Source organism: Echinococcus granulosus (genome assembly GCF_000524195.1).
Source record: "Echinococcus granulosus chromosome Unknown EG_S00011, whole genome shotgun sequence".
Lineage (NCBI taxonomy): Eukaryota > Metazoa > Platyhelminthes > Cestoda > Cyclophyllidea > Taeniidae > Echinococcus > Echinococcus granulosus.
Window position 1 is genome coordinate 1,248,603 of NW_020170391.1, and position 27,296 is coordinate 1,275,898.

Below are 27,296 nucleotides of genomic sequence, written 5' to 3' on the forward strand. Positions count from 1 at the left end.
AGTTAATGAGTTAGGGGCTGGGGGAGGAAGGACGGGAGAGAGCTGGAGCCACAGTGTCCGCATCCAGTCACTGTGATCGCGTCTGCATCGTCCCCCCTATAGTCACAGGATGAGCTGTGTACGGGAACGGACAGCAGTGGCTCGCCACGGACACCAATATGGCTTAGCAGACGCGGGAGCCTGTGGGAAACATAAGGTCCTCTCCTGGGGCAAACACGTTCACGATGAAGTGTGAGCAAGTGAAGTAGAACTATGACGCCCTACTACCGCCAACGGTTAAAGGCACCAAATGTTGCGCACTTAAAACAGAGCCAGTTAGAAATTGTTTGAGAATGTGAAAAACGCAACAACCGTAGGGTAACTACGACTGTTCGAGAAGCCCCCACCTTCGATATTGGCAACTTATAGCGCCACACAAGGCGGAGGTCTTAATTACACAGCTATCTCCACCTGAATTGAATCTCAAGTAATAGGGAATTCAGTGATGCAGATTGGATAGAGGTGACCAGAGTCAACGATGACAATGGTGTCCATAGGCAGAGAGGTAAACTTGAATACTGCGGAACTGATCAAATAATAAACGTTTTTATTCCATCAGTGCACACACAGAGACAAACCAAGTAGTGGCGCTGCCATTTAGTGGTTTTTCGAGTTAATATAAAAGGATAGAGGGTAAATGGGAGAGCGGTGATAGGGGAAGGAAAAGCCACATATCTGTATCTGTGCGGAAATAAAAACGCTAACAATGGGAGTGATGGGAGGCTTTGTACAAGAAGAGCGACACGCGTGTAGCCATGGGGAGGTCTGTACACACAAACAGCGAGAGTAAGGCACAGCCACCTCGACCTCGGGTGCTGACAACGATAGTGAAATAAACGCCAACAACAACGCCTTATGTTTTGCTGATGCTGACGGCGGTGGCAAAGGTAGCAGTAGTGGACGGATCCTGAGAAAAAACCTACTGGCGACGGCAGTGACAGTGGGGGGCTCATCGCCAATAGGAACGAAAAAATGCCCGAGATCGACAGAGACGCGAATCTTTGCTGAGAACCACTTGCAATTCACGCAGTCCGGCACGCCGTGTGCGTAGCGAGGCCGCGAGGGTGAATCGTGGAGTAGCTGTGACCTGACCACCACCGACTACCACTGCAGCGGAGCTGGAGGAGGCTGAGGAGGAGGGTTGGACCAGACGCAGACGCGGGGCGGAGGAATTGATGAGAGAAAGGCGAGGAGCGGCTGTGGTAGTGGTGGCGGCAGGGGCGGTAGATGAGGAGGAACCCGTAGTGGTGATACTAGCACTAGTAGACATACCATGATCACTGGCAGAGGAATTCGCAGATGTTCGTGGTCTTCGGTTGGCTGGCAGTCCAATTGCGTTCAAAGCCGTCCGGTTAGCTTGCTGTTGTCGTTCACGCTCATACTGTTCATTTTTTAGCTGATGCGCCATTTCCCGAAGTCGAGCCTGATCCGGGTTCTCGCTCCGTGTTCGAGACTATGTAATGTTGTAAAGAGAAGTTCAAGTGTAAAAAAACTTTTCGGAACTCATAGTTAACCTGCTCAACCAAGCATATGATGCCGAAATACAGAGTTCAGGGAGCAAAGATACATGAATCTACCAAAATCACACAGTTAACTTAGTAGAAAAATGTGCAATCTGATTCATTTTGCGATTAACAATATAACAGGAACCAAAGGCATGAAATTCGCCACCATCCCACCAAGCAATGCGGTATAACTGGCTCAAGTAACGGCCGCCTTCCCATGAGTAAATACAATGTACTAACGTATTTAAGTAGGGTACATATACGGTTAGACGGAGCCAGTATTTAAAAAACAGAATAATCCACAACTTGACTTCAATTTCAAAAGGAAAAATGATTCGGTATTAACATATGACAGCAATAAAAGACACCCTCCTTGTGAAAGAGTAGTCCGTTTACATCATGTGAGGAGATAGACAGAACTCCAGAAAGCCATCGCTACACCTCCGGAAATCAGACCAACACAATGCAGAAGTACCGGCACCGCAAAATATAGATATGTGCTCAAATTACGTCTAACACGAAGGAACCATCTAAAGCAAAGAGCAGTTAACTTTGCGAAAATATAAAAAAAGAAAACATCGTAACCTCATTAAAGCATATATTACAGAAGATTTTCGTAAATGTGTGAAATAACGGGATCAGAAATAGGAAAAAAAGTTAATTGTGATATATCACGCTGTCTTATGATTCAGAGGAGTTCGTTCACATTTCTTAATAATAATAAGCAAAGCCACGTTTCCAGGGAATATCAATGAGGAAAAATTTGGTAATAGGAGGAAACGGTCAACGTCCAAAAAGTATCGGAGCTGTTTCGAACAAGGAACCTAATTTGAAGCCATTCAAAAAAGCTGATCAGCTTACTTCAAGGACCTAAGTGGGACACCGAAGATGAAAATATCGTGTTGTACAATGGAACCGAGTGTGAAAAGTGAGGAAATACAATAGAAAAACATGGATATAACTGTGACCATGCTTTTAAGTGTGGTCAGTGGATAAGCGATTCCTAATATCAATGAAAATAAAAAGCGTAGCAAATTCTAAAGAAGTCCAAACACAAATAGCTCAAATAATGCTTAATTAGATGAGATAAATCGAAATCTAACACGCAAGTGAATTATCACACATTACAAAACAGTAGCACCTTTAAAAACCCCCACCCATACCAGAATCCTAAGTGCTTGATAGTATTTTGCATTGGACCAAAGAAGTTGGTCAGTTGCAGACAGATATTGGATGAGTCAATAAGTTCAGTGAATACTACGGAAGCCGAGTTTTCCCATTCGAACGGGGAATCACACAGTGGTTGAATTCGTGAAATAAGGAATTGAGACTACCGTTCAATGAAAAAATGTTAGGCTATTATATAACCCTTCTTTTGTTCAACTGTCACACGTGTAGTGTTTAAAAATATTCAAGTGCTCATCTAATCTTCTAGAATTTCTGTAAAGTAGGCCACATTTAGCTTAAAAGTATAGACGACAACTGAGGAAGAATGAGATGCACAGTTAATGGTTCAAACGTATGCATGTGTACTAGAATATGATGGCTCAATTCATCCAAATTGTTCCACTAACAAAATAGGGAGTACAGAACGTTTTCTTAACCAGTTGCCATGGTGTGCAAATCTTTATGACATAAAGGATGATAACATTAAACTAATCAAAAGGTCTAGATGGGTGATGAAATACTACGCGTTTTACTCACAGAAAGCACCGAGATAGCAATGGAGCCATCCCAACAATAAATTTTCATCCAAGTGACAGGAAAGGGATGAAATTGATGTGTGGGTCAAGACAACAAATGCATTAATTGGTTACTAAATTATTCTAAAGTAGATAAAAAAACCGATCGATTGGTTCCAGGTCGCAGTGCACATATACGTTGTCAAAGGAGGTTTGGATACAAATACACTTGAAAACCAGTAAATTTCCATTTATTAATTACAGCTATTGGCGACTCGCCACGTGTCTTTCAAAACGGATCTAATTTTTGTCTACCGATAATTCCTATTTCAGTGGAACGTTCCTACTTTAACACCCACGTTTAATTGGAACTAGGGTCAAGGCGTCGTAAGAGAATAGATAATTTTCGCAAATATTCTAACCGGCAAAACAAGAGAAATAATTCGCAAACATACCATTGAAAAATTAATTTGGAATCCCATAAAGTACACCCTATTTGATTAACCATTAGTCGTAAGAATTATCATTGAAACAGGTTCGACTAGCACCATCCACTCTAGCCAATCTTGTTCAATTCAACACCAGAAATTAGAACAAATAAAAATCATTAGCGACACCTAGCAGCTAATTTGTTGATCAAAGTGAAGGAAACACTAGGAAAGCAACAAGGATAAGAAGGATTGGTTCAATGTTGGTATTCAAAATGTAGTCAGAGAAAAATAACAGTGACCAAAGAAAATAGTTGAATTATACGAATCGAAGAGATAGCTGATCTTAAAACAAAAGATCAGTTATGGTGAACCTCCTCATCTATAGACTAATCAAAGACTTCAGAAGTAAGGAGCTTGAGGAGTAAACAAGTATTCTAAATTTCCAGTCGGAAATAGTCTGCATTGCATGAACAATATGATCTTGAAAGACTTCGGAATTGCATCTTTAAAGCGACGCCATTTATGGCTAGGATATTATTATTTACACACCTGAGCGGATAATGTTTTAGCAAATGACGAAAGCAATACAAGGATGACCTTTTAACAGTGTGCCCTAAGTATAGCACTTCAAGAGTAGCAAAAGCCCATCAACCCCCCGGAAAAATCACCTCGAAATATGGAGAACCTACCTTTGCAGCTTTCAAAATATACTCCTTTTCCAGTTCAGACTGCTTCTGTCTATCGAATTCGCCTAGTCGCTGAAGGTAGTTTAACTGTTCTCTAGCAAAATCCACTTGCGTGAGATGTGGGTCTTCCGACAATTTCACAGCCTTGTGACCAGCAACCACAGAGACACGAGCGAGTATACTCCGCAAAAAGGCATCTAAGCCGTGCGCCATGCAATTAATCGCCTCGTCAGAAATCATTGCAATGGATGACTGTGACAGTTGGGTGGCCAAGTAACTTCTTATCTGGGATACTGGGAAGAAAGGTTGGTTCATCTGACTTGACGGAGATGGTGAAGCGGCAGCAGGAGTTGCAGTAACAGCAACAGTTGAGACCCCCGGGGCTGAAACTATTGGGGTGACAGGAGGTGCAGGGGAGGGGACGACTGAGGACACTGAAGGAGGCGTGGTGGGATAGATGGGACGCACCACTGCTGCACCAGGAAGGAGAGAGCCACGTTGTGGAGTAATAGCGGTGGCGCCAGATAGAGGTTGGAACACTGCAGAGCTGGCAGGTGCTTTCATACGAATAGGTAGAGGTTGAGAAGGCTTTAATTGAGGACGTATGGGGTGCGGTGTCGAGGGGGCTATTGACGTGGCGATTGATCGGGGTGAGAAGATAGAGTTTTGTACAAGTGGCGTGGCAGAGCGGGGAAGGGCAGGACTTAGTGATACCGTGGCGGCCGGGGAGAGCTGGAAAGTTGCGTTTGCGGGAAGACCGTCAGAAGGACGCGGAAGAATTTGCGAAGTAGACGAGACAGAGTTTATGATGGCGGTTGGACTGACAAAGACTGTTGTCGAAGGAGTGCTAGGCGGAGGTCGAGAAGGAGGAGTGATGTGCGGCAGACTACATACACCGTTAGCAAGGTCCCTGCGAAGCTGTACAATATTGTTCTTCAGCAATGATTCCACGTCCGTCCTCTTATTGACACTTTTCAGGCTGGCACATAGTTGGGTACAAAAGCTATCACAGTCAATTTCATCGTCCTAAAATAGGTGGAACGCAGCAGATTCCAGTAAGATGTGGAGTTTGGAAAAGGTAGTGAAGATTCAAAGCACTATAAAGAGCACAAAAAATATCTTACGATAAGCCGTTGGACAAGCTTGATAATAGTGTCTTGGGTGCCAGCAGGAGTGCTCTTCTGAGAGAGCTCCATTAGTTGTTTAATGAATTTAACCACAGGTAAGTCGTTGATAGGAGGAACTGCAACGTTATTAATTGTGGAGGAAAATGGACCTAAGCACAAAAAACAGTAACTATCCGAAAGCAACTTTGTGCAACCAAAGCCAGGGCCCAATGAATTAAAGAATGTTCATTATCAAGAGGAAGCAAGTCGTAATGGAAACAAAAAAGACCATGTTTAAATAGAAACAATGCGCAACCCCCAAAACGAGATGCATCTACGAAGTTATGTAACAACTGCATTTTTAACAGCACAGCAAATATGGTTCCAAAACTAAGAACCTACGACTGGGAGCTGGAACTCCAGCTATACCATTTCCTTGAGCAATTGATTGCGCGTTTGTAAGGCTCCTTGCGTGGAGAAGGTTTGGTTGAGATGCCGGCTGGATGTGATTCAGATTTCCACGTGGAACAAGATATACTGAGTGGCTCATTAAAGGTGGCCTGGGAATCTATAAATGTAAAATATGGAATAGGTATACAAAAGTGCCAAAGAATAAAATCGTTTTAGAAGAAGCAATAGCCAAAAAAGAGTAGAACGCAAAAACAAGGATCCAAAGGCAAGAAAAGTTAGAGTCAAATGGGCAAATCGCACCATTGCAGGAGAGCTAATATTTGTACTGATAGGTCGAAGGCCTGCCCGAATATTGGAGGCCGCTAGTCCTGAGGAAATAGGCAGCTGTTGAGGTTGACCTGAAGCAGTTCAAAACAGAATTCTACACATTTTTAGGCTGAAAGCACTTATTCAGCACTACGATCAAAACAGACCTAGCCTGGAGGCAGTTACATAAGAAGATAGAAAGATAGCACAAAACAGCACATCGACTTAAACACAGGCCAAACATGTGCCAGGAACAATAACTCAAACCTCTCTCTTAAGAAAAATACTTCACGGAAAGGTATTCCTATTCAGAGCCTACACAAGCGCTACAAATAGTCTAACTCGTGCACAACAACTCAAACATGGCCACCTCTTGCAGGATCCGCCATGGTTGAATAATGCGCCGACAGGACCCCAAATCAAGTATCTAAAACACATTAATAATAGTAAATTAAAAATTTAATGCCACTACAATTTTACCAAATTCAGTATTATTGATATTTTGTCAGAGTAAGGTGATTACTTCGGATGAACTACACAGGCCCCAAAGGTAGACTATCAAAAAAAAATAAAATAAAAGTAACAAAATGAAACAACGCAGTCTGACCCGAAAAAAGTTTAAAAAGTACATGCTTGCCAAAAACAGCAAGTGGTTTAACCTTTGACGGAGCTAATGACTTCACAATAACTTAAACAATTCATTTGAAAATGACGGCATAGGAACGGTGAGATAGCCACGAACCTCTATTGAAAAGGAAATTACCTAACGTCTGATAACTTGGTTTTGACTTTGGGTCCTAGTGAAGGGGTATTACTAAATTTTAGACTTACCATGTATCTGGTCAGATCAACTATAATTCAAGGTCTTGGCACGTGTCAATGTGCTTGATCAAAATGGAGAACGAATGAATTACTGACCTGGAGGCCCCAGCTTCTGCTTGCGATCCAGGTAACGACTGTAAAAGTCCCACTTTAACGCCTTCATTTACTCATAATTTGATGCATTCATAGCATATTTTGAAACCACAATGTATTGTTAAATCGATTTCAATTGCCGATTTCCATTAAGTTATACTTTAATGCTTGTATTATCTGCCATAACGCGCAAATTGGGTTCATCGTTGTGCATGCCAAAATTTAGCTTACTTGTTTATCAAACTGGTGACTGACACAGTGTTAGAATGCTGGCGGTTTAAAATACTTTGTTAAACTTGCCAAGATTTTCTTGGCACGCTCAAATTATACCGGCACAATGTATGGCTTCTGCGTTACTTTGGCTCTTTAATCACACTGCAGTATTTAAAAGCTCCTCAACTTTTCATCTACAATGGGAATGAAATATTTATTACTGTACTATTTGAAGGGTCTTGCGCTAGTGCGCTATATTTAAGGCGGTCTTTCGTATCATTAGCAAGTAGTGGCTTAGGCTTATGGTTTTCATCACAGTTAAGCGGCCTGCCTGTCCGTTTTTTTGCAGTTCTTTTCAAAACTCTAGATGCCTTTTTGGTACTGGAGGCAGTTGCTTTCTGTTGACTTTTATTTGCTTCCATTTATAGCCTTTAATAACTTTGTTTCCTGTCGATTTTTTTGGCTCCTCGTTGTAGCTTTTCTGTTTGAATTTGCCAGTTTCTTCTTAGAAATTGAGTGTCGCGAGTCCTAAGAAAAATTTTAATAGTTAATTTAGGAACAAGAAAATGAATGCGACTCATGCTCTCTGACGTCTTGGGCCTAATTTCGTATGCGTATTGTCTCAACTCGTTTGTATCTTATTATTCTTGTTGACCGATGTCTATGTCATCACGAATACATTGCTTTTTCAAATAACTTATCAATTTTTTTTCAGTAAGGTTTTTTCTCATAGCTCTTTTAAAGTACATATTAAGGTGTACTTTGGTATCATTTGCCTCGTTTGATCCTCGATTCAAAATGATGCCCTATTGAATGATTGCAGAGCTGGTACACTACCTTGTTTTAGGAATGGTCATTCAACTTTTGAGAAATTTCGTTGTCGGTTGAATTGCGATCATTTAACTTCACCGAAAGATGCCTCCATCGTGAGTCATATTTTGAGTCTGATCAATTTTGTTTCATCTACGTTTGGTTCCGGTGTTTGTTGCCACCGGTGCCATTTGTCCAAAGCTACTTTTTAAAAATAACTCATTCTCCCTCGTGATTGAAAATCTGCGGCTAGTTTCTTGGCGGACTTGTGCAGTGTACACGTAAAAATAATTAAAACAATGTACGACTGAAATTGCTGGAGGTCTGTTGGTCAGGTCTTTCAAAACACCGACGACTAAAGTAACTCCAAAAGCATCTCAGCAAACTATAGGGGCGATTAACAGTTCGGACTAATCTGAACTTTTGTTTCTAGATGGAGAGGTTTGCCTGCGGGATTTTACATGGACCACAAATCACCCCAGAGGAGGCTTCATGCTTTGCCACCATTCCAGAGGTTCCAGTCTATCGTCCCAAAGAGTCTGAGTTTCGTGAGTTTGCCATGTGTATGTCGCTCATTGAGCGTATGGGGGCGCAGCACATGGGTCTCTGCAAAATCATCCCTCCAACCTCCTGGTGCCCACGTCGCAGTGGCTATAAGGACATCAACTTCACCATCGAGAAGCCCATCATTCAGTTTTGCACCGGCACCGGTGGCATCTATCTTCAAGTGTGCTGTCTTATTCACTAAAGCTCTCCCATTTCGTAGGATGTACGCGCTCAGAAGAGTATGAGCTTCAAGAAGTACGAAAAAATGTCGAATTCCTCTAGACTCCAGACACCCATACACGCTAGCGTGAATGAGCTGGAGGAGATCTATTGGAAGTCAATCCATCGCTTGCAGCCATTGTATGGAGCCAATGTGAGTGGAAGTTTGACGGATCCCGATCAGCCCTATTGCAACATTCCCAAACTGCGCTCCATGCTGAGTGATATTCTGGCCCAGGAGGACATTGAAATTGGTGGTGTAAATACTCCCTACCTCTACTTTGGCGCCTGGGCCACCACATTTGCCTGGCATGTGGAAGACATGGACCTGTACTCAATCAATTACCTACACTTTGGCGCGCCTAAGCTTTGGTACTGCATTCCGCCAGCTTTCGCGAGAAAATTTGAGGCTTTTGCTCGAGGTAGATTTTTTTTTTCAATTGCGGTATTCGTAGAGCACTTTAAGTCGGAATTCCTCGCATGCCGCAGTTTCCTCCGCCACAAGTCTATACTGATCGATCCGAAGGTTTTAGCCGCAGCCGGAATCCCCACACGTCGCGTAAGTTCATTCGACTACTCGCACCGGTTGGCTCCTGGTTTTAGATCCTACAATACGAAGGTGAGATAATGTGCACCTTCCCCTACGGCTACCACGCGGGTTTCAACACAGGCGTGAATTGTGCCGAGTCAACTAACTTTGCTTTGCCGCGCTGGGTGGAGTATGGCAAGCACGCGAGCATTTGCACGTGCTGGGACGACACGGTGCGGATAGAGATGGGCCCCTTTGTGCGACGCCTCCAGCCCCACCTCTTTGAGGCCTGGCAACGGGGTGAGCAAAGTGGTCCGCATCCCCTTGAGATATACACTCCTCACATGCGCGGAGAGATCACGACGTCAATCAATTTTGAAGGTGGGAATCTAGTTTGCCTGCTTCATGTGTGTTTTAGGTGGCTACGTTGTGGAGGGCGATGGTCTAAACTTGGCGGATCTCAATGTTCGCAATCTCTTTTACACCAACAGAGGTACAGAGTTCTGCTTTGAATTGCGTTGGGGGATGGGTTCCAATAACTAAGTTTGCATGGATCCTAGGTTTATCACGCTACGATTGCTACAATCATAACGGCTGCATTAACGTTACCCCAACATTGTTTGCACTAAACGTCCTTTTCTGAGTTTGAAACCACAAAGGAGAAACGTTATAATAGTTTAAGAGGTGTGACGTATCAAAGACACCTAAATTTGGGCAGAACATAAGGCGAGGTATTTGATAAATTACACCTTATTCGTTAGTAAATTTCGCAACTTCATCTACGCGTCGAATGTGGCTTAAAAGTTAGGCAATCTTTGTATAATCAGCTAATTATCATTGAATTCAACTCCTAATTCAATGTGTCCATCGGTTGGTTGTACAGTAAGGTTAGGATCTAATGCTTTTACCAAAGGCACGTACTGAAATGCCTAGACCGATATCCTAATTTTATGTGGATAAAAGCGTCTTCTCTAGTCTGATTTAATCCTAGAGTAATTGTCACTTTGTTTGTCCATCCAATCCGACTCACACGAATGTGGTAGGTGAGTTTGACTGCAAAGCCCGTAGAGCCAAACGCACCAATTCTTTTGGGCGCTTTCTAATCTTGAAGATGCGAAGTTCTATGAGATGGCCATTAGTCACGTTGAGTGCCAGCCAAGTCGATGTTCTGTTGCGCTGGACGTCAGCACTCACCTATTTATCATGTGTCTAAAACTTTCGTTAATTTAAATGCTTATTTACCATTTGAAAGCTTTTTGGCCTAAATTTTTACAGCGAAGCTTGCAAATTCGATGGGATTGCTGTCATTTGAAGAGATCGTACCCAGTGCCATATATGTATCCGAATTAAGTTTGCATTTTTATGTCCGACACCATAGCATTGGGTAGCGAGATTGAAGTTTAAGCATGCTCATCTTGCTAACCTTTCATACTGGATATGAGTCATCCTACACAAAGTAAGGTTTTGTGTTCAGTAGTGCTAAAATCCGTTACGTATAACAATATAAATGATAATTTGTCAACGGATCCTTGACGCTACTTTTTATAGTGTGGTTTATTCTTTTGGTAATCTACGCTTAAAATCAAATAGCCAACTACTGTCGCAACTTTGCTTAGTTTTTTTTTTTCAATTCCTTTCCTATTCGGATAACCTACCTCAATAGCCGTAGTCCATTTTCCTTTTTTTCAGCTTTGGCCGAAGCAGCCTTGCCGATATACTTAAAACGCAACCGTAGGCTCCGACCTCTTTGGTGTGGATTCAAGGCAAATCCCAGGACAATTGCTCATTTTAACCAAATCGTAGGCACTCAGGAACCCTTTTGTTCAATCTGCGCGTTTTTTTGGTCTCCACTGGTTCGTCAGTCCAATTTTAAGCTTTGTTTATTTGTTTAAAAGCATGGTTGTGACTTTTGACCTATAGGCCACCCGGAAGGCGCTATGTGAGCCGCACAAAGCGAAACCCCTGCTCGAGTTCAGTGAGCCCTACCTCTCTGAGGTAGCCTTCTGTCGGTCATCCGCCGACTTCGCTAGGATCCATGCTAAATGTGACTCTAACAGCCGAATTCTTGTCTGCTCCCGGTGCAAAGTCGTCGTCCACGCCAGTTGCTACGGTCTCGATGATGAACTTGACTATTACTCGCCGATGTGGAAGTGTGATGCGTGTAATTCCATTGATGACGAACCCGTATGTACTTGTTTCCCTTCCTACTTTGCTCGAGTACGTGTACACCTCTTTTTTGTTTCTGGTCTCGTGTTTACGGAGCACTCATGTTCTTTTGAAGGATAATTGTGTTAATGATGCATCCCACTTCTTTAGTGTGTAGTTTCAGTTGTTTCCGTGAGTCAAAGTTAGTAAACTCGTTGAGTTAGGTTTTTTGATTTTTTCTCTCCATCATTCTGAAGTGTTATCTCAAGAGCTAACGTTGAAGTACCGTCGCAATGAACTTATTTTCCTCAGGGGTTGTCCATTTTTTGTGTGATGAATGAAACCAATCTAAGTACGTTTACATGGATAAACAAATAGGGGGGAGCCGTGTTTTGTGGTTTGCTTTTACTCCTGGAGTCAATTTATTTCGAATTGAAGTAAACTGTAGTTAGTTCCTTTCCTAACCCATTAGATGAGCCTTAAGCTGAGCCCCACTTTCTTTCACTAGCAATGTGTACTGTGTCCAATGCGCGGAGGAGCCCTGAAGGCCCTGGCCAACATGCGCCGCTCGAGTCGTGGAGAGCGGTTCTGGGTGCATCTGGCCTGTGCTATCGCTGTAGGGCCACAACAATGCTGCTTTCTCGATGTTCGTCGTCGTTTACCCGGTCTGCTGCAGCACTTGCCGCGGCACACAGTCCAGCGCTTTAGCTCACCGCCACTCTCGCCACTAGCAGGTATGGCCAGGAGGTCACGACCACTGCCGCCACGTGACTCTCTTCCGCGTGGTAGCGCTCTCCAATGCCTGGCGTAAGTGCATCTAGTTTTTCACTTGTATCAAAAGCGTTACTTTTGGTGATTCTAAATATGCCCTGTGGGTTCTTAGAGGTTGTTTTTTGTCAGGGGCATCTGACACACCGGCATCAATTGTTCTCTACATGAGGTTGTATTTTTTATGGCAGTACATTTCAGATTCACTTATAGTGGTCATTAAAGGCGAAAAGAGATGCGTATTTCTCAATACTTATCTAAAACGGCACAAGTCACAGCTTTTCTGAAACTTGTTTTTGTTTCATATCCATGAATACAATCTCTTAATAAGTGGGACAAATTGGTTATTGACTATGTTTCAAGTGAATATATATTGTGGTAATTTTCTACAGTTGTGAAATGAATACGTTAACTGTATTTCCCACCTATTTCAGCAAACTCCATCCATAAGATTTAAGTAATTGAAATGAATATGGCTGATCTGGCATATCGGGAAGACCGCAGCTGCATCATACACTTATCAGAGATTGTTTCTCAGTCGGTGTGAGTATTAACGCTTCTCGCAACACTTCTAACCGATGATTTTATTTGTTTTTTTTTCATTTTTTAAGTCAACTGTCCCCCTAGGCGCAACAAAATGGTGCCTTGTATCAGACCCCCGAAAGTGTCGATGTTTCATGTCTTTGCAACACTGCAATCAGAAATGTGTTGCTACATCTACGCTTTTATAGCTCAACAGTTGAAGCTACATTTTGTCACCAGCCTTTTTGCCATAAATTTTTTCTAAACTGCGTATTCTGCAGCATTTTTGTCCGTCGAATAGTGTGAACACTGAAGTTGTTCCATCTTATTTTAAGCTATTTCTCCTATCAGTAATAATAGAACAATCATAGTTTATGCTACTTTAAACTGACGATAATTCGTTTGTTCATCAACAAGCCAAAAATGGCATATTTGCTACATTTTCTCGTAACCTCATTCTAGTACTTATGTTCACTACTGTACCGCAGCTTTGACCGACTTGGGAATCGACGGTGTTTATATAATCCTCTTTCCAGTCCAGACTCGTTGACATCTACCTTCGTCGGCCTCTCAGAAAACGATGTGATGGAAGTGAAAGAAAAACCGATGGAAACGTCTTCCTACCCATTTTTGCCCCAATTGCAAGTGCACCCGTCCGGCAGCGCGCTTGGCGAGGCCTTGGCCTCTAAAAGCAGCAATTTGATTTCCAGGTATCTCAAGCTTATCATGTGGTATTCTGTCTCTTCTATTATAACGGAACTTGAGGTGTAGTTTGTCCTTATTTAGTAACCTAAATCCTTACTTGAGAACACACCCTTTCAGCTGAAGATAGACCCACTAGATCCGCTTCGTGATTTTAAAGAACTAATGTCCACTAGAAAGCAGCATCCATTTGATTTGTAACTGTTTACCCTCCAGTGTACATTCATAGATGGAGCGGAATATTACATGGTTCATACTTCGATACTTGTCTTGTTGCGTCATAACCTTGAAAAATATGACAAATTGTAGGATTGGCGGCGATGGCGTTGTAGCCGATACCAACGGGGAAGTAGTTGTGGCAATTGGTGACACCAAAGACGATCACCAAAGTGAGGGTGGATGTCGCCATCGCTCGCGGAGACGAGCGCGTCCACCCTCTTGGGTTACTCAAGATTATCTTCTTTCGCAACCCCCAAAATTGTCCAAGTAGGTCATGTCAGCCTCCTCAAATCGCCGTGAACTGTCCTTTTAAATCTTAATAAGGAGAGCTTGTCGCGCCTAGCAGTCCCGAAAATCAACTAAATAATCTTTAAAAGTGCTGATTTGATTTTAGACCAATAAAAACTCGGCCAATGAGCCCACAAACCTTGCTAACAGACACCAGTGTAGAGACACCAACTTCGGCAAAGGTGGAGCTCAGAGACCACTGTGATGAATGCGGTCTGCCCTCACCCGGCGGCCCTTATTTGGATCTGCCGCTTGTCGCCTGTTGGCACAAAAACTGTCCCGGTCGCTTTCACCTCACCTGTGCCCAGTTTAGTGGTATCCTCATTGCCACCAGTCAGTATCCGCATTGCTTCTATATCGCTTGTCGTCGGCATTTGAGCGAATATCGGGAGGTTAGCTCTCTACTCGCTTATGGGCCTTCGGGCTTGTTAAATATTCTACGAATTTACTCTTCTCAAAAATTGGGTGACGTATATACGTGTTTTTCCATATTCAGTAGATTGTGATAACAATAATCAGGCCGTTATCCCTGGATCTAGGGAAGGATTCACATTGGAGTGGTTTCACCACGCCTACCAAATTTAATTCGTAGACCATTCTGCTGTCCAGGAATAATTTTTGTAGTCGAAGCATCAATTCGTAGTGAGTAACTACTTCCAACTTCATTCCCTCGGTTTGATATTGGATCCGTTACCATGTTCACTTAAGCAATCATGCCACGCATATTACAATTACGTACTTTTTAGTACAAACCACTCATTGATAACACTGATAATAGGATAGATGTTGAACATCCAAATCTGTTTTTGATCTACCTCTTCCAGCCTCATTTTTCCTGCCATTCCAGTTTGAGCACGATGAGGAGGAGGCACCTCTGCAGCCTGGGGATATGGTGTACGCTCTCCATCCTGGCAACGGTCGTTATTACAAGGCTGTCGCTGTGAAACTGACCGGTCCACAACTGTGCAAATTGGTGTTCCCGGATGGCACCTTTTCGCGGGATACACCTTCTGACTATATCGTCGTAAGTCGTCTTCACAGTACCCTCGCACAAGCCTTATTTTACCCATTATTTATTAAAACTTTAATTGGAATAAAATCCTGACCGAATTCAACCAGCAAACAGGCTTTATTGGGAATAGCCACTGTAATGCGATGCAGGTGTTAGCCCAAGGTAGCTCTGCAATTCTTTGTGCAATCGTCGAGGCGCTCATTAAAATCAGCGTCACATTTGCCGGCCTATTCGCCTGTTCATCCCCTCGCTGGCCAAGCGACATGCCAGGGCAGCCCACGTCACCGCAACAGTGGAGTCATTTGAGGTAGAATTAAATACTCACACCGAAACTGTCTCCTAATTGCACTGTTCTCTTTTTATTTCAGGGCCACGATTGGCACAAACTCGGGCCACCAAAAGTGGGTTCGCAGGTGAAAGTCAAGTGGACTGACAACCTTGAGTATTCGGCCGTCTTTCAGGGTGCTTCAGTTGATAAGTGGAATGTAAGTAGCGAATGCATTAGAATAAGACCTTATTCTGCAGTATCACGATCATAAACGCCGTTGTGATCAAATAAAGTCCGATAAAACAGATGAGTCGAATTTGTCGTAGGGGGATAGCTCAGGGCTACAAAACTACATATTTCAACTGCAATACATCTATGTGTACCGTTGCCTCATTTCTACCTGCTCACGTCTTTGCCACCTTTTTTCATATCACAAAACAGAATTTTTACCTGGGTTCATCTTCCCAACACAGGTCCGCTTTCCAAATGGCCAGACTCTCAGGCTTCGACGTGATAAAATTTTCCGGGTTAATGCACGAATCCCCACCCACATTCGAAGCCTTATCATGCGCTGATGGCATTCCCACCTCACAATTTTACTTCCACTCTGTAAGTATGTTCTCAGGAAATGCAAATACTACATGCTATGTGCATGAGTTATCAGTCCACGCTCACTAGCTTTCTGACAAGGCTGTATTCTTCACACTCTTCCAATACTTCCGATACTTTTTACGACAACCACGTTTTTGTGAGTTCGGATTTAGCGGACATCTTCAACTGTTGCATTTTGAGATCAGGCCTATTTTTGAATAAATTATTTTTGTGCCGAAGTTTCACAAGTGAAGTTCTCATGTTCGGGCGGGGAGTCTACGATCAGAAATAAATGGACTGTTAGATAAGAGATGTACAGTTATCGGAATCGGTGGCACCAAGGCAACCGGACATAGACAAGCGTTTCTGTCGGTTTCCGTGTTACATAGTGCCAAATTAATTGGGGTAAGGTTCCGGGGATTCCGTGTTAACCCTGATTGACGCAGCAGTGACGATACGGAGCAACAGCCCAAGGCCATTGGAAATTTCATTTCAGTCTGGCCTAGGAACGGGTAATCTTGCTTTTATTGCTTCGCGTTTCGCGTGCTTGTTTTATTCCTTACTGGTAGACCATAAGGCATTAAAAGCCAAGAGAGCTGAATCTAGAAGACCATAAAAATGGGAACAAGTCGGCCACTTGTACCAGCAAGAGCTGTGTACGAATGACTTTCTGGTATCCGTAATAATGATCGAGTAATGTTAGTAAACCAGAACGTTTGAGCAGGCACCGCCCGTGATAGGGTGCACTAAGTCAAGGAAGTTACGCCGCCATCGTTCGAAGACAGCTACCTTTACTTTCCATAACATAGTCTTTTCACGGCGAAGAGTCCCATGTGGGGCGTTAAATGCCTGGAAAAACTCGTGCATTTCATTGACAACCATGATGGCAAACCTTTCAAATTTCAGATGGCTGAGCCATCTCGAAGGTTATCCAACGACCATTGGGTTGTAGACAAAGAAATCAAAAAAAGATGCCGGTTCCACGCTGCATCCACAAATTAATTCATCATAAATGATAAGAACCGCCGCTAGATAAACATGTGGAAGAATAGGTAGAGTGGAAGAAAAGGGACGTAAGGTCGGGGGAAAACTAATCTACAAAGCGGTGATAGGCCACACCAGTGACTGCGACAGCCTGCCACGCGGCAAGGCACCAAAAAAGAGCGAAACCCAGCACGCCCTGGCAGACGTAACCCGCCTGACATCGCAGCGACTCCCATAGCTCCCCGAAGGCTTCACGGGTGTGTTGGAGGGCAGAGAACCAGGACGCTGTAAAGATCAGATCCCAGTCTTGCCCCGCGAAAGTCTCTATCAACGACGCTAGTGAGGTGGATGGGGAAGAGGCAACATTGATCTGTGGAGCCAGGGGAAGCCACCCTGTGCCAGTAGAGGCCTTGTAGGAGAAGGCAAGACCAATGAGAAGCATGGCGGGCGCAAGGTATTGGAGAGCGGCGAAATTGAAGCAGTGGAAGACGCTGGCGACGATGCGTTGCACTTCACGATTAGTAATGCGACCTGGCTCGCGATTCAGACGATCAAGACGCGTTTGAGCAGTGTCCAAGAAAGCCTGTCCACAAGAGTGGGGCTCGAGATTTAGAACTAAGAATAAAAGAGATCGCCAAATTTCAGAACCTTTTTCTACCTGCATGTGTCTCTTTGTCATCGCCACACGAAGTATAACGGTGAAGAGAGTGAAAAGAAGACGTAGGCTGCAAATTCGTTCAGAGAGAGCGCGGGCGCAGAGGACGACGAAGGAAAGCCAAGTAGTACTCATTTGGGCTCCGCCCAGAGCCACTCCTGCGTGCTGTAGCAGTAAGGCGGGGAGTCGAGCCGTCAGCGGCACAACCCACAGGAGGAGAGTTAACTGCGGAGCGATGAGGTTGAGATTGAAGAGAAGGCGTGTCAACCACGAGGATTTGGGGTCTCTTTAATAGGTGGAAATCCACCAATTTTACAAGACGAAGTAGGTAGTCAGTGGTGCAGATGGAAGTAAAACTCACCGCAATGTTTGTACATAAATGCGCCCATATTGGAGACTGGGGAAGGCAAATAATACCCCAACCATAGCCGCGTAAAATGCAAGATAAGCCTGAAACATACCCCAGCTCATCGCCGAGCTACCAGACGCTTCTGGTGACAACGAAAAGGTCAAATTGCCATAGGCTGGCGATATCCGTAAGTCAAGAAAGCTAACGTCAAGGGAAAGGCATAGCATTGCAGCGATGAATGATGAAAACCCAGTAACCATGAGAAGAGGCCATTCCGAAGAACTGACAGCTCTCTCTTTAACTTTCGCCTCATTACCACTACCACGACCAAGATAGACGCGAAGAACGGAGAAAAGGGAGCCCATCGCAAACCAGACAATAAAGAGACTCCACACGAGGTTCAGGTTGATGGTACTGGGCGTGAAAAAGCTATGCATTGATAGGAAAAATGAGGTGGTCTTATTAGTCGATAAAGTGGGGGGTAGAACGTGTCGGAAGAAAGAGACGAAATCGTTGGCGAAGAGGACGAGCAACGCACACAGAGAGAAATCGACCAGCCATACGAGGTCTGTATAGAAAGGCAGAACGGCGATTTCGTGGCCTCGAACTTCCGCTTTCCTGAGTTTGAGAGGAGTTGAGCGAGGGAAATAAAAGGTGGCGGGATCATTACGACCTTCGTAACTACCCTCCGCACCAGCTCCGTTGCTGCGTCTTCCTTTGGACTTAATTTTTGTGAGTCCAGCGCTTCCCAAGATTTCTCTATTCGTTGGCAAAAGACTGCGATATATGCCACCAAATACAAAGACGCTGGTGAATGAAAAATGAACGCTGAGTTTAGTAAGCAGACTGATACCAATCAAGGTGGAGACCAATTGGTAGCCAAGAATCGCCATGATTAAAGTTTGATGGTCCGAAGAAAACGAGGTATGAAAATCCTTAAATCAAAAATGCACCGATTCGCTAAAATAGAGGAAGCAAGTTGGTAACGCATTCTAAAGAAATGCAGGCACAAAGGTTTCGCAGCCATAAAATTACGTTATAGCGCAAACATGACATCATGCCTATTGAAAAAATAGATGACAAAAAAGGCTACATAATGGACAATGTAGCTGGTGCATGACATTAATCTGGTTAAGGTGAAAAACGAAAAAAAGGTGAGAAAAGACATGCCGCAACTAGCTCTGAATAAAACATTTGTTGCACCAAACAGAAAATTACTGGCACAAATTGCAAGTACTGAAAACCACCCATGAACCAAGCGGCATTCACGAGGCCCGCCGGACACAAATGGAGCATTTGAAGAGCGAGCGTGGATCTTGGATGACCCAAAAAAAAGAAGACATACCGACTAAAAATTTACGGTCCCTATTTTAAAAATTAGGAGAGTGCATTAAATGGATAAAATAGGCTTTTTTTATTTATTGAATGCATAAACATTTGGCTTTAAAAGGCCAAAAAACCTCCACTGCAGTTAAAGTGGTTGTGATGTTACACAAAGTTCGATCTCTTAATGCAACGAATGACAGTTGCATCTGCTGCCGTGAACGACGTTAAGTGGCAGTTAAAACTCATGGCAGAGTTTGGCTGTCGCAAGCATTTTACCAGTTTTGGTCCTCATTCTCTTCTAACAAGCGGACATATTGATTAGTGATATTCTTTGTCAGTGGCATTCCGGGCAAAACACAGCGAATGAGGCTTCGCTTATCTGGGACAAGCATTTTCTCCAGGGGTTGATGACATCCACTCCGTTGAGTGGTTCGCGTTCAGTTAACACTGAGTTCCCAATAAGTGTATTCGAACAAACATGCAAAGCGTAGGATAAAATTTTTACTCTGGTAAAGAGGGCGGATTTGAGCACTTTTGCATTTAAAAAGATATTTTCTGGTCGGAGGATGTGTGCTTTTACCCAAATTGAGTGCACAATGGTTCATAATTTTTATAGGATTTCAAATCCCCTAAAAATATTCCCAAATACCAGACCAATCTTCAGTTGCAGACGAAGAATACGCAATGCCTTAAGCAGAACATATACATTAGACAAGCAGTGAGACATGGTGATTCTGGCTCAACTCACAGGTCGGCCCATCCGGACATGTACACTGACCCATTTAGCAAAACCAGGAGTAAACAAACTTTCAACATACTGTTCAAATATGCCTTGCATTACTCTTTTTAGGAAGAAGAAGTTCAGTAAACCTTTAAGTCTATCGTTTGAAGGCGATTTCGCCACTCCACACTCTTGTAATTAATAAATGAATGCTGAACCGGATACTGAGGAGTACTCATTCTTTAACTTATGGCACTTCTTTAACCCTTTGTTTAATTATATGTTTACCCGGCTGACACTCCAATACACCTCCACTCTGATACACGAATTCAGAGTCAAGCTGGTAGCTCTCCAGCACTTCGGCACAATATTCATACAAGTTACTACATATTGCTTCGGGTTGGCATGCATGAAACGCAAGCAAAAGTCGCAACACTTGTCAATCCAGCAAAATGAGTCCTTATGACTAATGGCCTTCTTAAACCAAAATTAGAGTATTTGTGAGAATAAATGTGGTCAATCTTCTACATTTTGCTTACTAGCAAGCATTGCTCACATCTTTATTTTGTAATTTCGCCTCCGTAATTTTCACTAAGAGTTTGACCCGAGCCTGCTCTTTAGTCGCAACAAACAAAATTGCTGCGCAGTATATAATAAACAGGGGCGTTGGAAGGCTGCTGGCATGGCTTAGAGGCTGGCCCTCAGAGCGAAAGTGCAACCTGAGTGAACTGAACCACCAAAGTAGTTAAGCACGCGGCTAAACGAACTGTTAGGTCACTGCTTGCTATTGATCCAGTTAATCACATTTTGTGAAGTTGTCTAACGACTCGCTGCGTGTTTATTTATTCACATGCATGTTTTGAACATTGAGTTGGCACTTAATTTTGCTGACCGCAAAATTCTTATTATTTATTCTTTCCGTTTGTATTTACGCAAGTCAGCGCTGTTATCCCGCGAGGCAAAACAAACTGGGCGCCTTTAAAGAAATAATAAATTAGTGCTGTTTTATTGGCACAGGCAGTAAAAAATAGCATCTTTTTTTCTTGAATTACAACAACTTTTGTAACCTTGGTTTAATTTGGCTCCATTCCTGATTGGACGTTAGTTTTCTGGCATCTCGTAAAACTATGCTTCATTTTACAGCTTGGGCATCTAGGGTTGGTGTGGAATTATGTTGGATTTCGCCAAAAACATTGCCAAGGAGGCGGGATCTGTAATTTCCACACCTTTTTTTTACTCGAAAAAGCTCATTGCTAGTGCCTTTGACCAACCACCACATTATCACGAGAAGGTCTCCTTCGCCGACCTCGTTACAGACACCGACAAACAAGTTGAAGACTTGGTCATGTCTCGAATTCTTGAAACTTATCCCGATCACAAGTAAAAATAGGATTTTTTTTTGAATCTTTGTAGAATCATAGCAGAGGAAAGCGCTTCGGGTAGGTCCATTTTGACGTCAGATCCTACTTGGATCGTTGATCCAATTGACGGAACTTCCAACTTTGTTAGCAAGTGGGTTTTTCATTTCCCAAAATCGCTTTCAGATTTCCGTTTTGTGCTGTATGTATTGGATTTTACAAAGAAAAGCAGGTAAGTTCACTTTATGCTTTTACTAGTCTTCTTAGGCTCAGTTTGCTGTTGTTTATAACCCAATATGCGACCAAATGTTTTATGCCGAACGAGGCAAGGGTGCATTTATGAATGGTCGAGGCTTACGTGTTTCCCATTGCACTGGTAACTTCCGTCGTTCCCTCTCGATGTGTTTTCCCATTAGAGTTGCACAATGCTCTTATACTTACCGATTGGGGCGGTGATAGAAATGCCTCAAATTTAGACACAAAGGCCGCCAACATCCGTCGTCTTATATCTGAAGCTCGTGGGTAAGTAGTAGTTGATTTGCATTCTTGTAATGGTGTAGTGCTGATATTTTTTGTCGTCAAAGAGTTTTTAATATGTATTTATTAGTTTGAATAACGTTGCTGTGTAATTGATTTGTACTTTGGAAATGTTAGCTGCTTTTTTGTGAAATCTCAGTGACTAACTTTTGTTTTGTTAGAATTTCACTAAAATACCCTTCAAAACAGTTATTTTTTTCGTAAGTGACAGGCCTGTTTACCTACAACCCAGCATTACTTAGGCATTTTTAACCCAGCAAATTTGCTTGGCTGCCTATGCACCCCCTTCTCTGACACTTTTCTCATCAGAATCATCAAATATTCGTACTGCTAACTAGTCTTGTCACTCAACAAATTAGACTTGTTTTTCTTTTATCGAAACTGTAGTATCGTATTTCATTCCATAGACCAGTGCTTTCTGCGATGAGATAGCGGTAATTTTTTGTCTATTTAAATTGCTTCACACTTGCTGTGTACGCATAGCTGCATGAATAGATCATTCACTTTGTGTTTGGTCTACTGTTTTTGCCTGGATGATGTGTAATTTCGACGCCTTCTTGTGTCTTTACAAATAAATTAATCATAATTTTAAGTGAATTGAGTGTGCATACATACATCCGCAACAATTCCAAAGGGATTATTTCCAGGACCTTTTTTTTGTAGGGACGGCCGATTCTGCATTTTATGAAATAAAGTGCTCAACATTTAAGGGCTTTTGTCGCGATTAAGAAAGCTACTAAGTGCTTCTTCTCAGCTGATATCAGTAGAACAGTAAATAATATTATCGGATCCCCTCGTTATCACCAAAATTGTCTGTTTCAGTTTTAAATAGTCCAATGGTATTTATCACTGTCGCTTGTGAAGCACGTGTGTGTGTCGGCCTAGATAATTAGGTTGATTTCATCATTACCTCAGAATGCCTTTTTATAGTCCAATATGTTCCCTTTTCGCCTCTTAAAATAGCGTTCACTATGTTGCCAATATCTTCTGGTAATTTTGTCGGCATTAAAAATGCCTTTTTTTGCATTTATTTCAAATTTAATGTGGATCATTAGCACTCCTTGTCCTGTAACGCTTGACTCGCACAAATGGGTGCCTACATCTATCACCATCGTAGGCCCCTGTTGGCGACGCAGCTTGTGGTACCGGTCTGTTGTATATGCATCAATGAGCTTCCGGTTATCGCTAGAATATTTAGCAAATTGTTTTAAATGCAAATTGCAGTCTTATTACGGTATAGGTAATCAATGCACATATCTTTGTAATCGTTTTACATCGAAATAGTCCTAAAAAATAACTTTTTTGAGGATGAGCATCTTGTTTCTGTCATTTATTGCTAGGTTTGGGCTTTATATGTAATTCCGGCAGTTTTGACACCAACTTATTTGAAGAAATTTCTTCGTATTGCGTATCTGGGTCCACCAAATGTTGCTTTTAATTATTCCGTGACGGCAATTATTGCTTCCAACTTAGGTTGAGGTCGCAATACGATAGTCATGTAATCACGACTGTCACATGACCCACTCTTTCAAGACTCGTTCGGTTAAAAATACGCTTAAAGTGGAAGTGCACTCATTACACGGATTTACGAGCACTTTAAGAATTAAGCAGTTTTTCTTCCTAATTTACGAAGTCCATGAAATTGAGAATTATTACATTATATCTACATTTGCTACAGTTCCCGTTTTAATAAGCGGAACACTAAGCGGTGGTATGTAAAAGTACTTATCAGTTAAACTGATGTTCGTTAAGTTTTAATAAATACGAACACATGGTGCTGTCTGCGGTTCCTGCTCCCTCGGATAAGACGGGTTGATTCAAAATCCACGACAAAAAAATCCTCTTGGACGATATATTTAGGCGTTCCTAGTATTTTTGTGAGATCACTATCTTGTAGCGTACTTTTGTTCTGATATCCTCAACCATAGCACTCAAATCAAGCCTTTAAATCTCGCCCATATGGTAGAAAAAACGACTAACCTCGTGGCATGGCGGACTGAATTATCGTATAACAGGGCTCGTCATTATTCAATAAGCAGTCTTGTTTCCATGCCCACTTTTTATTTTTACCCTTATGGGTTTTCATGTTTCACGAGGCTAGCTCAACTATTGTTGTACATGCTCCATATGCTGGCTTAGCGCTACCCCTCTTGAACGAGACATTGTGCGGCCCCCTGTCAGTCGACTCTACCTATTTCCCTCACAGGGTGCGCACGATGGGGTCGGCGGCATTGCACATGTGTCAAGTAGCCGCGGGTCAGGGTGACGTCTTCTTCGAGTTTGGCATCCACTGCTGGGACTACGCGGCTGCCAGTCTCATCGTCACCGAGGCCGGCGGCTACTGCTGCAACGTCGACGGTGAGTATGGCAAACGCACTCGCTCCACCAAGCACCTCACTTCACCTCATAATTATCCACTTCACATGGGCGGCAGTTGGCTCTGTCTCTATGTGGGTGTGTTTGAGTAATTGTGATTGTTGAGTGGGTGATATCGTAAGTGATCGGATGGTCACCCAACCAAGTAAGCCTCACTCATCCTGTTTCAATTTCAGGCTAGAAGTAGTGGGGATCTGATTTTAACAGCGTGCTAACAACGTTAACCATTGTGACATTTTGAACTAGCTCACACGTGTTTCTAAGCTGTTCAAGGGGTATTAACGTCTTTTTTAAAAAAGGCGCGGTGTCGGAATCGATTCGAGCGTCTTTTACGTTGGCCGCATGCAAAGTATTCACATCGAGATCGTCTTTTTTCAGGTGGTCCAGTGGATTTGATGGCTCGCCACTGCGTGGCAGCTTCAAGCAAGCAGCTGGCGGAGATGATATGTCAGAAGATCGTTCCAATATCTTACCCGCGAGACTGAGGCACCTCCAGTATGTTCTCTTCCCAACTCCATCTCTGTGCTTGCGTGTGTTGAACTACTTTTTTTAAGTTTGCCCCGTTTCTTACTTCAGCCAGTTTTGTAAATTGTCTGGTTGCGCAATGGAATATAGTGTCTATTTTTAGTGGGATTTTTGCACCGTACATCCGAGGTATTTGTGAATCATGGTTTTATCCGCACTTTTCTGCTAGCTTTCAACGTCTCATTTTTAGATAGAATCAAGATATGGCGTGAAGTCCACAATGCTACCACTCTTAAGCATTGACGCTTATTTCCCGTCGAGAAATGATCACGTAAACTCGTTTATTCATTAAAAATGTAAGTACACTACTATTTTGGGTTCCAATCCACCTGTTTTACTGTAACCCTTTTTCTTAAATGGGCGAATTATGTAAAAAGTTGTTTTTAGCTCAACTGCTGTTATATTTGGTAGTAGCTTTCTTTGTATTCTCTCTCCGTAAAGACGGTTAATTCCTCAAGGCGAACATGTCTGTAACCACAGAATGCGGCTCTTTGAAGTCGCCGCCGAGCAAATCCCTTAAAGCTTACAGCTAAAGCCAACCTCCATTTTCGTACTGAAACGCATTTGTATGTACTACTACAACTCCCAGAACTAATAATTGCTTCATTCAGACAGGGAAGTTGCTTCTCTGCAAGTGAGGCCACGCGGAAAACTATTTTTTAGCAATGGGTAAGGCTGTTACTACTTGGCCCCTCAACGTATTAACTCAGTTCTCTCAGGGGCTCTTTATTAGAAGATTTTGAAACCATCAGGAGGAAGCCTTTGCCATCCTTTTTTACGCAGCATTATTTGTTCTAGTGAAGTCAAAGGGGTCAGTGTATTTTTGTGCAGTCTAGTCAGCAGGAAAACACTATTGTACTTTTGACTAAACTAACATCCAGGCTGCGCCAATGTGCAATCTTTGCCAGAATACGAGCATTCAGTATTGGCGCTACAGTTAGAATTTAATTTTAGGCTAGATTAAAATGAATTGCGCTTCACATAGGATATCTTTCGCGGAGACTCCGATGTTATTGTCTACAAGCATTTAGGATCCAGTGAAACTGGTAAAATGACCTCAAATCGCTATCCTGAAAGAAAATACCGAGGGTAATCGGCCTCTTAGGCAAGGGGTCGCGTCAGGATTCTGTGCCCCTAGTTGGTAGTAGCTCCTTTCTCGCACCGAATATTTTTCCCTTGGCAGTGTGCATTTCAATATGGGGCTGCAGTCACACTTGGGTGAAACGCACAACTCGGCCAGCTCGTTTGACTACTATATTCACAGGGATTTGAGAGGGGCACGAGTGCGACCTCTTACAAAGTGGAATCCGGGGTATACCTTAGTGGAACGTTGAGATACCTTTTCTGAGGGACGGCAGGTCGGCGGCACTTTTGTCGCGAAACTAATGCGTTTCAGAACCGTGCAATTGGAGCTGAAGTGCCAATACGTATAGAAACAGTGAATCAATTGCAAGGCTGCATCATTGAATGTACTGTAACACAAATGATAATAATGTGGTCGACTGATTTGCAAGCTCCCCATCTAAGGGTTCAAATTGCGGATTTTTTACTTCAGCTTTTGCAATTAAATCGGCCCATTTTCAACAGGATCCGAAACCGTCAGCCTACTCAGCTTTGCTATTAACGTTAAGAACACTGGTTTCAGACAGTGTAAATACTAGTTTATGTAACATCTAAGTGGTAATAAGGGTAATTAACATCCAAGTCAAGCGTAAAGTCTGTTGTAAACTTGCGCAGTTTAAAGAACGGTTTGAGGAATGCTATGACCGAAGCAGGATGTGGATTCTCCTGGTCAATGTACAGTGATTACCATGCTCTTTCCTCCCACCCCACCTAACGTGGCGTGTAAACAGTAATTGAAGTGGTCATGCAGCTGTTTTTGGTTCTTATTTCCCGGAAATCAGGAATGGGAAATATTGAGTATACTGTAGCGTCCCAAGACTTCCCTGAGGACGAAAGAAGACACAACACTCGGGCAAAATATATATATATATTCAGCACAGAGAGGGTGTCTGGGCTATTGGCATGGCCCCAAGGCCAGCCCACCCGAGGTACAAGAAGGCTAATTCAAAAGTGGCGTCTCAACGATGCCGAAGTATAAATCACAATCGTGTTACAGTACCCAAAAGTGATATAAAGATCCCGCTTATATATTAATAAAGGTTGTTTATAGTTTAGTGAATTCCCAAACTAGTGTGTCCTACTTGTTTAGATAGGTTTCTCGGGAATGATCCTATTCATTAAATAGACTTTGTGATAATATCAGGTAAATAAATTTAAAATGTGATCGCCTTCATTAGTAATCATCGTAAAGCATTTTTGGCAATACTCAGAATTTCGCCAGCACTTTAAGTACCTACACATGTTGGTTTCCGCCATCATCTTCGGCAGATTTTGACATTTTTTATTATATGAGATTGTATTATACTGAGTTGAGTGTCTGCTTAGCTCTTGGTTTTGGTAAAGGGCCACTTTGTGCCTTGGCCATTGTACCATGGCCGAGTGGACTGGTCTCTGGGCCACTCCAGTAGCCCCAAACCCTACTGTATGCT

At 42.9% G+C, this 27,296-nt stretch overlaps 4 protein-coding genes across 4 annotated transcripts; 2 read left to right on the forward strand and 2 right to left on the reverse strand. All coding sequences in view use genetic code 11, as the record gives it.

Annotated features, from left to right (window-relative positions):
• Positions 1-988: 988 nt before the first annotated feature.
• EGR_02503 (Transcription initiation factor TFIID subunit 4B) lies at positions 989-7,151 on the reverse strand (the record flags this gene model as incomplete). The annotated part of the gene is made up of 6 exons (XM_024491752.1): positions 989-1,492; positions 4,347-5,369; positions 5,468-5,619; positions 5,852-6,009; positions 6,048-6,258; positions 7,085-7,151. 6 exons carry the CDS (start codon positions 7,149-7,151, stop codon positions 989-991), a joined length of 2,115 nt encoding a protein of 704 aa, XP_024353903.1.
• Positions 7,152-7,418: 267 nt separating this feature from the next.
• EGR_02504 (putative lysine-specific demethylase) lies at positions 7,419-15,897 on the forward strand (the record flags this gene model as incomplete). Its single annotated transcript, XM_024491753.1, has 15 exons — positions 7,419-7,433; positions 8,538-8,831; positions 8,871-9,291; positions 9,325-9,428; positions 9,473-9,779; positions 9,817-9,891; positions 11,088-11,251; positions 11,319-11,582; positions 12,052-12,350; positions 13,370-13,543; positions 13,845-14,021; positions 14,149-14,434; positions 14,890-15,066; positions 15,423-15,539; positions 15,796-15,897. 15 exons carry the CDS (start codon positions 7,419-7,421, stop codon positions 15,895-15,897), a joined length of 2,976 nt encoding a protein of 991 aa, XP_024353904.1.
• Positions 15,898-17,003: 1,106 nt separating this feature from the next.
• Positions 17,004-18,794, reverse strand: EGR_02505 (Transmembrane protein; the record flags this gene model as incomplete). The annotated part of the gene is made up of 3 exons (XM_024491754.1): positions 17,004-17,480; positions 17,556-17,838; positions 17,914-18,794. 3 exons carry the CDS (start codon positions 18,792-18,794, stop codon positions 17,004-17,006), a joined length of 1,641 nt encoding a protein of 546 aa, XP_024353905.1.
• A 2,325-nt stretch (positions 18,795-21,119) lies between these two features.
• On the forward strand, positions 21,120-24,704 carry EGR_02506 (Inositol monophosphatase 2; the record flags this gene model as incomplete). Its single annotated transcript, XM_024491755.1, has 5 exons — positions 21,120-21,328; positions 21,362-21,387; positions 21,723-21,828; positions 24,050-24,297; positions 24,598-24,704. The coding sequence occupies 5 exons, from the start codon at positions 21,120-21,122 to the stop codon at positions 24,702-24,704; spliced, it is 696 nt and encodes a 231-aa protein (XP_024353906.1).
• Between the last annotated feature and the right edge of the window lie 2,592 nt (positions 24,705-27,296).